The 14,875-nt window shown below is 40.6% G+C and overlaps 1 protein-coding gene across 50 annotated transcripts in view; it reads left to right on the top strand.

The window, feature by feature from the left end:
• SORBS2 (sorbin and SH3 domain containing 2) overlaps window positions 1-14,875 on the top strand; it is a 181,727-nt gene that overhangs the window by 93,734 nt on the left and 73,118 nt on the right. For 21 of the 50 annotated variants that reach the window (XM_083457831.1, XM_083457868.1, XM_083457867.1 and 18 more), the window contains 5 exons: window positions 4,247-4,296; window positions 7,714-7,806; window positions 10,521-10,547; window positions 12,888-13,012; window positions 13,870-14,478. In XM_083457831.1, coding sequence (XP_083313957.1) covers window positions 4,287-4,296; window positions 7,714-7,806; window positions 10,521-10,547; window positions 12,888-13,012; window positions 13,870-14,478 — 864 coding nt within the window. In that variant the 5' untranslated portion in view covers window positions 4,247-4,286. The remainder of the gene's footprint in view (window positions 1-4,246; window positions 4,297-7,713; window positions 7,807-10,520; window positions 10,548-12,887; window positions 13,013-13,869; window positions 14,479-14,875) is intronic. The other 29 variants (XM_083457874.1, XM_083457846.1, XM_083457876.1 and 26 more) reach the window with 10 other exon arrangements.

Raw genomic sequence — 14,875 nt, 5'->3', positions numbered from 1 at the left:
CTGCCGTGGCGCCCGCCATTTTTTCCTAGCTGGAAGTCCCCATATGATGTGTCCTGTGTGCATTTGATGTGTCTTGTGCAATCTTCTGTCCCCTTCCCCCTTTGTTCTGACTGATTGGGGGAAGCTCGGGAGTCGCAGCCGGCCAGCCGTTGCCCAGTTTTTTTAAAAAAACTCTGCGCATTTATGTTTCACAGGGTGCGAAAGAAGGGCTTTGCACCTTTATACAATATGCATGATGCTTGGGCCCAGGGTCTTTTGCCTCACCGTTCCCACTACTGACTCCCTGTTGCTACCCAGCTTCCAAAAAAAGTGCCCCCGGATTCATTGGAAAAAATCTGGTAACCATAAGTTATATGCTCAAACCACCATGCCCTGCTGAGCCACCTGGCTGCTAAATTCTGCACCAGCTGTAGTTTCTGAATTATATTCAGAAGCAGTCACACCTATATTGAGTTGCAGAAATCTAACTTAGAGGTTACCAGAGCATAGACAACAGATGTTAGGCTATCTCTGTTCAGATAGGTACACAGCTAGGCTACCAGCCAAAGCTGATGGAAGGCACTCTGCGCCACCAGGGCCATCTGAGCCTCAAGCCACAGCAATAGATCCAGAATTACTCCCAAGCTGTGTACCTGCTCCTTCAGAGGAAATGTAAGCAGCTCATCAAGAGCAGGCAACCTCCCATCCATCCAGTTTTATCTGGATTCAGCTTCATTTTGTTGGCTCTCATCCAGTCCACTACTGAGGCAAGACAAGACAGCATCATCTTCACAACAGAACACAACATGTCCACTATAGATTTTTTGCACTATAATAATGACAAATAGCGAAAATGTATATAACTTCAACTGAGCTAAATACAGTTTATGTAAACGAATCAAAGCTCTCAGTAAAAATCACGTTGACATCCTTCTGTACAAAGAGTTCTGTACTCAGTGCGTCTTTGCTGAAGCTTGGTGTGTAGCGTTGCATTTTATAGCCTGTTTTCATGGTGCTACTGTTTGTTCAGTTCCCAGCTAACAGAACATTTTAAAATGCTGTCTCCCCAGCAGCGAGGAAACACTCCAGGAATCTGATGCTTTCAGGAATAATTTGTGGCTGTTAAGGAAACCAGCGTTGCTATCAAAGACTGTTTATTGAAATAGAACAAAACAGACTGGACTCTCATTTTAATCTTTGAATAACTGGGGATAATTTGATGGGCTAACTTGAGTCTCGTTTCTCTCTAAATTGAATGACAAGAAATTTTATTAGGCATTCCATGAATTCCTGCAATTGTCCTTTTCTTTATTATTCACCTCGGTCTGCGCTAAAGCTTTTATATAGATGGCAGCTATTTTACTCTAAATATGATGGAGATTATGCTTTTTGTCTTGAGTTGCGGACAATATTTTTCATGACCATTGAAAAATTATTTGAATTGTCAGAATTCCCAGTTTGTTAGACAAATTGATTTATTTTATGTTTAATATATTCAGTATTTCTTACATGAGTGTCACTGTAGAAATACCAAGTGATTGGCAGTTCAGTGGAAGTTGTGGAGTTTCCACCATCTGAAAAACTGAGCACTGGACACAGTCCTTTAAAAGTGCAGTCCTATACATGTCTACCAGAACCAAATGGCCAGATCTCCTGAACCTCAGAGAAAGAGACATGTCTGCTTCTGCTCTTCCCAACCATTCTCTTTCCAGACTTGCCATCTACCCTTACCTCTTCTGCTGTTGTGTTTACTTCTTCAGTAAAGAACAGCTGGTGTGGAAGGAGGCAGGCAGCAGGACCATGGCAGAATGATGCATGCCTTCCTTTTTGCCTGCATTAGGGAGAGATTCAAAGGGCTGCATCCAGTGTGCATTCTGCAGGCTGACAACCCAAGGAGTTTACTACCAGAATCCCTGTTCATGTCAGCTGGCATTCTGCAGAGTCATAGGTTTCTAGAATGGGTGCTTCTTTCCTATTATTCATTTTTATTTACTTAATCAAATTTACAAACTGCTTAATCATCAAAGCCTCAACGTGGCTTGCATAAAACATGCATTAAAATTACTGTGAAAATCATATATTAAAAAGGAGTTAACCTTATTTGTTTTTTGAAAATGGAAATGAAATCAGTTTTTAAAATACACATTCAAAATAAATAACATAGAATTGCATGTCAAATTTACATGGCTAGATAGGCTTGAACCAATTCCCTCTTTTTTGTAATAGACATTGAAAACAGTACAATGAAGAGGCCCTGCCTAATATCAATCAACAAGTTCAAAATGAACACTAGGGACTCAGCTACATTTGTAAAGCTAAAACACTTTATATGCGTTATAACACTGTGACACCAGATGGCACTGTGGAGTCCAGTCTTTTGCCAACGGGATTCCCCTGTATAACGTTTACAACGCGTTTAACTGAATCGCTTCTTGGATGTGTCTAGATCCAGCCTAGGTAGCATCTATAAAAGTTCCAGTTGCACAGATAGAAACGGTCCAGTGGTCATGTATAATAGTTCAGTGGAGACAAGTCCATTTGAAGCACTTCACCCAACCACCTCAATCTACCCTTAGCCACCATAAGTCCTTTGCTGGCTTCTTACCTACAAGTTCAGAGGGTGGCACTGACTGACAGCCTCCTCCTCCTTAGACTCAGTGTTGCCCTTGTAGAACTCAGCAAAGGGAGAAATGGGAACAAAACTACAATTAGTTGGTTCCAACCATCACTGGTCCTGGCTCCACCTGTCATTGGCTGTGGCTCCATCTACTGTTGGCCTCCTGCCTTACGTTCTACCAGTCCCAATGGGCAGCAGCCAACACTGCAATAGTTTGTCCCTAAGTGCCTGGATGCTAATAGGCCAAGGTAACCCAGAAGCAACATGTTTCTTACAAATCCCAAAATTCTATTCAAGGGGGTGGGGGAGAATCCTTGATGGATGTAACATCACCGGTAGCACCTACCTGTGTTCCTGACACAGTTTTGCTTACTTCAGCACTATATGCAATAAACAGAGTCACAACATCATTCGTAGTTAAAAGCAATTTTATCAGCCTTTAGATAACATCGCTCTGTCTCCTTTTTAGTTGCTATTTCATGTCTTGTTTCCTGTTTGTTTGTGTATTCGTTTGTGTTTTGAATGCCATGGAGCATCAAGTCCCCAAACGGAATACCACAGATGCTGAAACCCTTCCAACTTCTTGGATTAATGTATTTATAATTTGCTTTCAGTGCATGTTAAGTATCTGGCAGGCTCGGTTGGGACCTGATTCAGCATTCCTTGCACTCAGTGATTTTTACTGTGTTGAATCAATGTCTTCAGAAGCAGTAATTCTTACACAGCCCATAGAAAGAACTGCCTCAGCCTAACCACATTCAAAACGCAACATTAGCGCTTGAAACATAATGTACACCTTGTAAAAACCAACATATGACCTCATGGTCCTTTTTACAAAAGTACAAAACAGAGCCTGTGTCTCTGCTGTTTCTCCCCTCAATACGTCCACCTGATTGAGGGCTGCAGGGAGCAAGAAAGACCCTGCTGATTGTCCCACCTACAGCAGAAGCTAGGAGGGTGGTAACTTGAGAGAAGGCCTTACTGGTGGGGCACCCTAGTTATGAAACTTGCTCCTGGTGGGGGGCATCACATCTTCCCTTACAGTTGACATTTTTAAGTGTAAGTGAAGACTTTCCTCTTTGTCCAGGCATTTGGATCATGAAAGCTGTACTGTTTTCTTGGAGTGACTACGGGGGTTGTTGCTGCTGTTGTTCATTTTATCAAAATTCTTTGGGCTTTATTTGATACTTACATGTTAAGTAATGGTGGTTTTGGTCTTTTATGTTATGCCACTCAGGCTGAAGGGTTGCATATATTAAAAATTAAGTGAAAACTGTTCTAATAAAGAAATGTCTTTAAGCTATGGACAAGTTTGGAAGTGTGAATTTGGACAACATGCTGATGTTTCCTCAGAAATGCTGTGCTGTGTTTTAGGGAATATTCTCCTTTTCGGATTGCAGCCCAAATAGGGTATCCTTTCCAGTTTTGGACAAAGTTTGTAATCAATTAATACGCATGTGATTAGAACCCAACAGAGGGTGAAACATCACAATTACAGTTGTATAGTAGCATATCAGGGGCCTACCACCACATGAAAGCCAAATACAGCAATCATTGACAAGATGTAGAGTTACCAGAACTCTCCACCACCACCTCAAAAACATTTTATGCCCTTGTGATAAATTAATAGGTTGCTTTTGTGTTTCACAGGAAAACTGAAGACTTCAACAGCAAATCATCCAGAGTCAAAATGAATACAGGTATGCGATTTCTATGGTGGGGCAGGGGATAATAAGTTTAAACTCTTTCATTAAGCATATTGTTCAAATGCAAGTAGAACTATCCTAATTTGCTTCAAATAATAACTGTAAAAAATATAGATGACTTATCTATGTGTATCTACTTATATGTGCTGCTATGTATAAATATATGGATTTATACATGCATATGCATGTGTGTTCCATTTCAATATATTTTCTGGCATTTAGTAAAATATATTGGGGCACAATGCACATGTACATAGTCCAACACAGTGGCATAAATCAAGACACTTGTGTTTATGGTGTGCTGTTTAATTCTAAAATGATTGCGCTGTGACTTACTTACAGTGCAATCCCAGACATCAGAAGTAAGCTCCATTGAATTAAATGGGACTTACTCTCAGGCAAGTTTGTATAGGATCACAGTCATACTTTGCTGAAAATTCGTATTTTTATTGGTGCGTTTCTAAACACCTATTCATATTCCTAAAATTCAGTTTAGGATACATTGCATACTTGCCTTTTGAGACCACTATGTTTAACGTTAATCATGGGTCAGAAAATGTGGTAGTTAGCGATGGTCATGAATCCTGTTTGGATTACCATATGTATTTAGAAAAATTATATTGTGCTGCTTCCCCCCCCCCCCACTGGGTGGGAACTCAAATCAACTAACAATAGAGTGATAGAAATAATCAAGACACTATCAAAGGACATGATAAAATAAAATTATGATAGAATCATCCTAGATAACAGGTTACCAGTTAAGCTTCGGGGGGGGGGGGGAATCTTTTTATAGAGCCAAATTTTCAGCAGATTCCGGAAGCCATTGATGGAGTATTTCAGTGTTGATGGAGTATTTCAGAGCATTGGCACCTTAACCAAAAAGATTGTGTTCCTTCTACCCTTCCTCTGAACTTAAGTCAGCAGTGAACTGGAAACAAGGCCTCAAATATTGAACAGCATGTTTTCTTCTTTCTACATCAGCCTTACTCAACCTTGGGTCTCCACATGTTTGTTGGAGTACAACTTCCACTATCCCTAACTAACAGGACCAGTGGTCAGGGATGATGGGAGTTGTAGCCCAACAACAAACACCTGGGGAACCAAGGTTGAGAAAGCCTGTCCTACATCTCACACACACACACACACACACACACACAATGACGCAGTTTCTGCAATCCTACATTGCTAGGGGAGTGGCAACCATGTTGTAGCTGTAACCTAAGAATTGGCCCAAATCCTATTAATTTCAATGACAGAATCTAAGTATATCCTTAACACTGATGAATAGCTTCTGGTGCCGCTATCTCCAGTGTGACTAACAGCACAATTCTAACCATGTCTGTTTAGAGGTAAGTACCATTGAATCCAATGGGCCCCATTGGATTCAATGGTGCTTACTCCCAGGTAAGTGGGGTTAGTGTTGCACCCAAAATTGGCTAAAATCCAAGCATTTAAACTTAAAGTGGGTTGTTGTCCAAGCTGTGCGTAAATCCTGGTGGCTTCTAAGCAGACAAAATTTCAAATAATTTCAAAGGACTCTTCACCACAAAATGTCTGGGCAATCTGCAGACTCACTGCCTTTTTTTTTCACAGATGGATAATGAATGGGTCAAACTTAATTTGCTAAAATATATCTTTAGTGTCCTCCAATAAATATTTTAGGCAGGAATGTACGAGGATAATATGTGTGATAAATGCATCTAATTTAAAAATGATTAAAGAAGCCAACTGTTATATAATAAATGAAAGACATAAATACAAACCACAGCAAACACGCACACAGCCCTCAGAGACTGCAAAAATCTGTGAGGCTTAACTTTGTTACTGTTAAATCATGATGATGCAAACTTCTTGCAATTTATCCAATATGTTTCTGTAACGCAGCAGCAGGCAAAGGAAGGCCACCCACAGTTTTGAAGAGCATTTTCTAAACTTAACAATAGCATGCACTCTAGAGGCTTCCTTCTGCCACCATCACTGCTCTGTATTCCAACTACTTTTGATAGGAATACTCAAATTAATGAATTTGCATGGATTCTTTCCCCTTTAAAGTTACCTGCCCTTGGTGCTGAAGAAACTTTGGCTTGCAGCTGCAGAGAATTTGTGATCAAATGAAGCTGAGTTTCTCTTTTGCTTTAGCAGACATGCCCAGGTTCCTTGCCCTTGCATAGGATTAGGATTGATCACCACAACTCTTGTACTTCGTATAATTATTCAGTGAGAGATTGTGCCATGTAGTATGTGGGATGTATAGTAGCCATGTGTTTAAGACACCCAATATGATCTTCCTGTTAGTGGCAGCTTTATTCTAAATTTGGGCTCACAATAGATGCTCTCCTTCAGCTGACTACAAAGAGCATACATTCCCTGAGCTGGCAATTTTAAACGTAGCCCAACATCATGACGCTGACTTGGCTGTTCCCTTGCAAAGAACGGGCCACATAAATTACACCTGATTGAGCAGCTAGAAATTGCTGAGATGGGATTTTGATTGGATCCAACGCACCCAAAGGATGGTTGAGTTTTCTGCTGTCCCTTCAGCTATATTCTGCTTTGCAAGGCCCATCTAACCTTAGGAGCAAACTTACCCAGGATTGCCTGTTTCAGCAATGTGCAAATACCTTGGGGGAAGAGAGCACTACTGCCTGCAGTTTGGCCCAAAGCACACACAGGCAACTTAACAGCTCATGATGCCCCCAGTATTTCAGGGAACAAAATGAATTCAAGACCTTTGTATTCATCATTATCCTTCCAGGGTATAGGCACAGATGTCAAAGGGAAGATACAAAGAACTGCCAGACATTAAAAATGCGGCATTCTAGAGGATTGGAGTCTTCTCCCCATTCTGTACTACCTTTAGATGAACTATAAATGTTCTCCTTTATCTATCTAGCTTATCTGGAAGGCACTTAGAAGGAGAGCGTCATAATTTAGTTCTTCCTAGATCTCTCCTGTTACACATAGGGGGAAGACACCCGTTTTAGTAATCTGTATCAAAGTATTCCATGAATGAACATACCAAATCACACAACAAATCCTACTTTATGACTCAGATCTTTTTTAGGGCCACACAGTATGTTCTTTATTGAAAAAGTAATGTTGTGTCAATTTTGATCTTCCGTTTTAGTCTTTTTGTGGTGAGTTAGGTACACACAACAAGTGGTCTTTCCAGTACTGGAAAGCACATGATAAATCTATCTTGGCTTGGGTATTCTTTGGAATGGCAGTAATAATTAACTACAGCTTCCCCAGCCCTTCGGTATGTATGTACAAAACCCAGAAGATCAACAGCAATTTCTAACCGCATGAGTTCTATGTCCACATTTACATAGTTCACTTAACTCCACTTGATCTGTGTTGCATGTGCTTGCTCTCTCTATGTTGTGGGCCTGTGTCATTTTGTGCTTTCAGATAGTGGTGGGTGTGCTCGCAAACGTGCTGCCATGTCTGTCAAATTAACAGCCGTGAAGAGAGTTCAGAGTTCTCCAAACCTATTGACAGCAGGTATTAAATATTAACCATGGAATGTCCCACTAGGGTGCCATTGTGGCATGGTTTCTGTACAGTGTTGGTGCTGAATATCATGGTTGATAATGAATGTGGCTGCAGCTGCTGCTCACAACTGTTATTACGAAATGTTTCTGTCCTGTTGGTGTAATCTTAAGCTATGTCCTTGTGGGAACTTCTCAGGCATTCTGGGCTGTGTCCACTGAGAACTAGACCAGCAGTGCACATGCCTTAATTTGAACAAGAGCTTATCTGGGCTCAGCCCCAGAACTTATTTTCCACACCAGAGCTCATGTGAAATAATAGCTTTTGAGTAGTGTGCAACTAAGTCATACTCAGAGTAGACCCATTGAAATCAATGGGCTTCTCTCCCCCACCCCCATTTGAGGGAGAGTGATCATGTGAGCTGGAGCCATAATCAAGCAGAGGTGTTCTTTAAAGAACAGAGGGGAGATATGGGTTATCCATCCACACTTCTACTATGCACTGATGTCTCTGGCAGTGGACGAACAATGGCACAGAATTTTTTAAGTGGGACTAAGTTAGTAGTACTAATTCATTTTTTTCCTATTTTATCACTGTGGTTGCTTAGCTAGAAACTGATTGAAATCCCTTGGGGATGGAAGAAGGAAAGTACCATAATATTCTCTATAAAATGACAGCGCAAGTGTCCTGTAACACCAGTCAGTATATATTACAAGATATATGAATGCCGGGCCAAATTTTTATAGGAAGACGTTTTCATGCATCATCGCCAAATTGGAAGCAATGTAGCATTTACAATATTCTCAGTACTCTTCAGAATACTGGGTTGAAATCCTTCCCTTTGGCTGTTAGAAACCATAAACCAGGTTTCAGAAATTAATGTGAATTTGGCCATTGAATTTTACCCTTGGGTAAGTTTTGCTAAATCAGTGCAGCTTACAGTTTTTAAAGGTTTCCAATGCCAAAGTAATAGAAACCATGTTGGAATTAAAGGTTTGTGGCCATTGGGCTATAAACATTTAAAAGCAGCTTTTTAAAGATTTGCATTTGGCACTAGCCCAAGAAAATGAAGAATGTTAAAGTGACAACTCTAGCTTCATTGTCCTGGCCTTTCATCGTAAACAGATTAATTATGCAATATAATGTAACATACCTAGACGAATATTCATCAACAGAAACAGATCTCAGTAAAATTTCCAGCTACAAATCATTAGTGTTGTTAATAGTCACCTTAATTGTAAAGTTGAGAAAAGTCTTCTTACAATTTTATATTCAATTACAATAGCTCTGGAAAGCAACTAGAGAATGACATGGACTGAAAAAGAAGAATAGTATCACTTAATTTCTATCTAATAAAGCAGCAATAAAACTAATACAAAATAAAACGGAACCACAGTAGCCCTGAAGTGTAGCCTTCAGAAAGTGTGAATTAATGGAGCCATAAGCACTGATTTATTTACCTGTGTTCCAATCGCCCAAGTTGTGCATAGGTAGCAGAAGAGAAGTGGAATTTCAGTTAATCAGTGCATGTTTTGTAGCTCCTTACTAAGCTGACATAAGGAAATTTGCAAAGGGTAAATTGGACACTGCCTCATGAAGAACATGCCCTTTTCAGCCTACAACTACTATCATATAGCTGTTTTAAAGAGATTGATTCCATAGAGCATGCATAGAGGATTTGCTCTATGGCAGGCATAGGCAACCTCGGCCCTCCAGATGTTTTCGGGCTACAACTCCCATGTTCCCTAGCTAACAGGACCAGTGGTCAGGGATGATAGGAATTGTAGTCCCAAAACATCCGGAGGGCTGAGGTTGCCTATGCCTGCCATAGAGCAAATCCTCTGCAATTGTCTATAAAATTTTCTCTAATGCATCTTAAAGCACCCTCACATAATTAATCAAAGACTAACAATGGAGCAGGGATTTCAATCAATTTCTATGAAGAAGGGCACCATGGCAGAGGTTCGTACATTGTCTATCAATAAGGTCACAGACAATGTTGCTGACAATAGTAACATTAGAATGCCCTGCCTTAGTTTAGTTTCCCCCTAACTTGTCCCAAAATGCTTTTAGTTACCTTGAGATTTGAATGGTTTTTCTATTGCTGGCATCTCTTAAAACAAATTGACCTGGCAAGGTCAAATGGGTCCAATTCCCCTGGCCTGCACATAAGTTTATGATATTGGGTTGTTAATAATAGCTTAATAGGTTATGCTAGGTTAAGGAGGCACTGTGCTCATTATGTGCTTCTGAACATAGAGGAAAAAGGAGTATATGTGTCTGATGCTCACTTGTGTAGTGCTAAACTATGGTTTAATGTCTCATCCAAGCTGAACCAGTGTGAAATTGAAGCAAAAGTGCTGTTGTGTTATGCTTGCTCACTCTTGTTTTGGGCCACATAACTTTAATGAAGGTTAGAGGGCTCTTTGACCGAGCAAAAATGGCATAACGAGCCATTCAGTCTGATGTTGTGCATATTTACTTAGCAAAATTTATTTCAGAGCTCAGCAGTGCTTATGCCCAACTTAAATATGCTTAAGTTTGTGGTCTTTAGAAAAAAAAGGTCCTTGGCTACATATGCCGGTATAGTAAGAGTCATTAAAGTATGTGTGCCAATAATTTTTGGTAAGTGAATTACCCCTTGTCTACCACAGTGGTATCAAAGCATAAAGTAGGAATGCTAACTGTACTTTCCACATATTAACTTTGATGTTCTCTTTCTTTAGGACTTGATTCTCAGTCACCAGATTCAGGTAAATGGGTTGCTGTTATTTTAAGCTGAATATAACAACACTGTGAGTGGAATAAATAAGGCATGCATTTAAACCCCCTCCCCACTGTTTCTCTAGCCAAACTGTACTAATTTTGAGATTCTAAATCTTGAACTAAAGACTTTTGATACGTGTGAAAGGCTTTCTTTTACATTTGCTGGCCTTTATATAATGGATGATAACCTAATTTTTTGCTTTCTTAATGGCTTTTTAAAATGCAGACCACTCATCCAAAAAGACCCTACATTACATACCAACATTTATATGTAATTTAGAGCAGAAAGCGCTCATTATCTTCAGTTACGAAGTGGTAGTGAAACAGAAGAAATCTGTTCTTGCAGGTGTATAACAGGAGGTTTTTAAGGTGCCAGTGGGCATAGAATGGATAATTCTGCAAGCTTACACCAGAAAGACTGTACTGCTGCATGAGATATAATTTGGAACAGCTTTCAGTTAATAAGGGCTTTACTGGTCCTTTTAGCCAACAATAAAGCTGCTAGCTGCAGCGATCAATCTAATCCTACAGCATCTCTTTTGGGTAGCTTATAGTTCTGAATTTTTCCATCTTCCTAAAGGAAGGTATGTACTGCGTATACGCTTTGCGTTTCTTCACCTCTCTAAGTCAGTGTTTGCCAAGCATCTGAGTCAAAGGCAAACTATACTCTTACACCCAAATCACTGTTTGGAGGTAGAACACAGGCTCTGCATGCAAAAGGTCCGAAATTCAAATTTAAAGCACTACAAATATGACCGGGGAAGATTCCTGTCTGACACCCTGGATTGCTGCTGCCAGTTGGTATGCCCACTGCTGAGCTGGGTGGACCAATGGTTTGATTCAGCAGGAAGCACCTTCCTATGACAAAATGTAAATTTAGAAATAAAAGCTTTGCTCCAGCTTATACCTGTTGTTCAAGGACAGGACTGGGCGTCATGAATGCCACAGAAATGCCATGAAAAATACCAGCCCTGTGACTTTTCCCTAGGAATGTTCAACATATGACATATCATTATGCTGCAAGTTTTCCTCAACCCCTCCATGCCACTGACTGCTGCTTCTGCAACACAAGGAATCCATAGATCTCTTGAGTATCATTTAGTGGCAAAACAAGTCATGGTGGCAGCCATTTTTGCTGGAAGCTACATCTAGGAGGCTTGTACAAATGGAGTACCCATGCATTCTCCTGAAGTGACTGAGGGCAGATGCGTGTAAAAACCAGACAAAGTGTGGCAAATAAGTAAACGACATAAGCAAAAGCTGAAGGATTGGAGCATCTGGGAATGCTGTTCTGATTTGAGCATTCATTTGTTTTTTAGTGTTATCTGAATAATCTAGAACTAGCCTTTCCTCTCCCAACAGTTATAATCCATGTGTGGGATTTATCTCATTTTATCCACATAGCTACTTTAAGGCATAGATTTGGCTGAAGGGTACTGATTTGCCCAGGGCCCTCTAGTTAAGCTTCATAATCCAGAGGCAATTGCAACCTAGACTCCTCACCTGCCAGGCATATACAGCTACACTATATTTACGGTGCAATCCCATACATTTCAAGTCCCCTTGAATTCCATAGGTAAATTGGGTAAAAGACTTTGGGATTAAGAGACTGATATAAATAAAAACAATAGAAAGCAACACCATCATGAAATCCTGACCTAGTCAGGAGCTCAGCAGCACTGCTTCTGGCTTCCCATGATGTTGTAATGTCTAGCATTTTCTAGGCGTTCTATACATATTTATTATAAAAACAACATAGCCTGTGCCTGTAGGCCTACAGTCCTATTAGGGGTTTTCCCCCCAGCCATAATGCACCAGAACTCAGTTCCAGCACCTCTCAGGTGGGCGCCATTGCCATTAAAAACAAACAAGGGAGGTGAGTTCCGGGACCTCTTTTTCTAGAAAAATAGCACAGGACATGATTTAAAGCAGGGGAGGATAGAGAGGGAACAGCAAAACAAGCAAAAACCGGTACTTTCCCCCCATAAAGTCACATTAATGACCATACTGCCTAACCACTTAGGAAGATAGTTATAGGAGAGGAAGATCCAAATGGCAATTGGTTCCAACTGAGCCAATGGAATGGACCAGCACTTGTCTGCCTTCTTCCTCCGCTGTAATCTGGCAGACTGGCTGCAAATAGTATGAATGTACCCTTTGTTATTGACGTATGGGCATTATATCACTTAGACTTCTTTCACGTTTGTGCCACATCGTCTATATTATGTTGATTCCAGTCACTGTAGAGCTCTTTTCAGTTACTTGACATAATCAAAGCAAATCTTTTGTCAGAAATAAATTTGCTTGGATTTCTTTTCATATAAAAGCTTGGAGATCATTTAACAGTGGGAGTAGAGAAACACTGAATGGCGACACTAGCAGCTCCTCTCTTGCAGCAAAAGGCTTTCGAAGTGTCCGGCCAAACCTACAAGAAAAGAGATCGCCAGCTCAGGTAAAATGGCAGATATGCAGTCTCACACTCTGAGATTATGTGAAATTCTAAAGTTTAATACTGTGATTTCGTGAAGTAAGGAGAGGCAGTTTCCATTTGATTATTGCTTTTGGGGTGCTCTCCTGACATTATTGCATTGGTTTGTAGTATGATCTCTGTTTTGGCTGTGCATACAAATACTGGTTTGGATGCACAGCTGCTGCTTCACTCATGCACTGAATTCCTTTCAAGGAGTAAAGCACAGCTATGCAGTGTTCATCAGGTTTAAAACATATGCCTGCTGTTGGAACAACAGCACAGTTATTTTTTGTAGCCCAAAGTATAGAGTTTGACATAAATTTGAAACGTCCACCCATTCTACAAATTACTTAAGATACTCCCCCCCCCCACTCACCCACACATGCACGCACGCACACGCGCGCACACACACACACACACACTGTTTCTATTACTCTAGACCAGAAAATTTAAGGGGCTATACATCAATTTCCATCAGAACAGTCTGTTGGTTCCAGTGATCTATCTTGTTAATTTTCATCTCTATAATTTAAAGGTGATAACTAGCAATATTGATCCCAAGAGGGGGATGCTCCATATTAATGGGTCAGTATTGACCTCACAATGAATTTGCAATTAATATATGCATCCTGGCTTTCCAAACATCAAAATAAAATGTTTACCATCTGGAATGATGAAGAATGTGGAGGCCTGATTCAAAACCATTGGCTGGATTTGTGTCGGTATCTCTGTTTAAGAAGTGACACGTTTTATCTCTGTTTACTTTCCTGCTAATGTTTTGCTTTCTCTCTTTCTCCTGTAATATTTATTTTGTTGCGTGGATGCTTTTGGCACACAAGGCCCCCCCACTTCCTCCTAGGAAAGAAAGTTTGAGTAGATCTGGAATAACTAGCCACAAGAAGAGCGAAATTAACTCCCGGTCCGTAACAACCAAACAAACTAAGAAATCTCCTGATGCTGACCACTGTACTAACAAGGAGTTTATACGGAGGGCAGTTTATTCTAAAAAATCTAACAGCAGTGTGTCCTACGCACACAAAACCACTAAGCCACTGGCCTCTGTTTACAGCACAAAAACAATAGCTGGAATTAGAACAAGTTTCCGCCAAGGCCACAAACAACCAGGTCAAAAACGTAGAGTTTCTGCCCTGAAATTAACTAGGGCACGAAATGCATCTAGTAGTATTCCTTCTTGTGTACAGCAGCAGCCTGTGCCTGTTGAAGCACCAGCAACTCCACGGAGGCCTGTCTCACCTGCTTGTAACCCAGTACCTGAGATACACAAAGCATCTCTTTCCATTCAGATAGCTCCCATCCCTGATAATAAAGCGGCGCCTGAAAGCCAACAACATCCACCTAGGCTTTCTCCAGACACTTCAGAGACGCCTCCAAACAATATGCAACAAATGTCTACAGTTCCTTCCGCACAGTCCACAGAATGCAATGTGGTATATTATGTTTCTCTCTTGTTTATTTTAGATCTTTCCTGTGTCACCTAACCTTTTTCTCTTTAGTCTACTCACCTGGCTTTGAGTAGTGGTTTACACTTCCTGGGTAAAACTACCTGACACACCGTATTGAGAACAGTGTTGCTGTTTATTTTTTTATTGGTTTTGAAAGATGTTTATGGCCTGCCTTAGTACATGGAGAGAGGGAAGGAACAAGTGATGTTTAGGTACCTGTTAAGTGCGCACCTTATTGCCTGTGTCCTAGGTATTGCAAAATTCAGTTCTGTAGGAAAGGCCGTCTGAGTGACACCTGAATGACACTGCTTGGAGGTATTGAAATCCTAAAAGGAAGTGTCTGGGATCCAGAGGGGTGTGTTTTCTCTTCTATGTGTGCATG

The sequence above is a fragment of the Podarcis tiliguerta genome (assembly GCF_965153285.1).
Source record: "Podarcis tiliguerta genome assembly, chromosome: 9".
NCBI classification, from domain to species: domain Eukaryota; kingdom Metazoa; phylum Chordata; class Lepidosauria; order Squamata; family Lacertidae; genus Podarcis; species Podarcis tiliguerta.
This window is presented reverse-complemented; position numbering and strand designations above follow the sequence as displayed.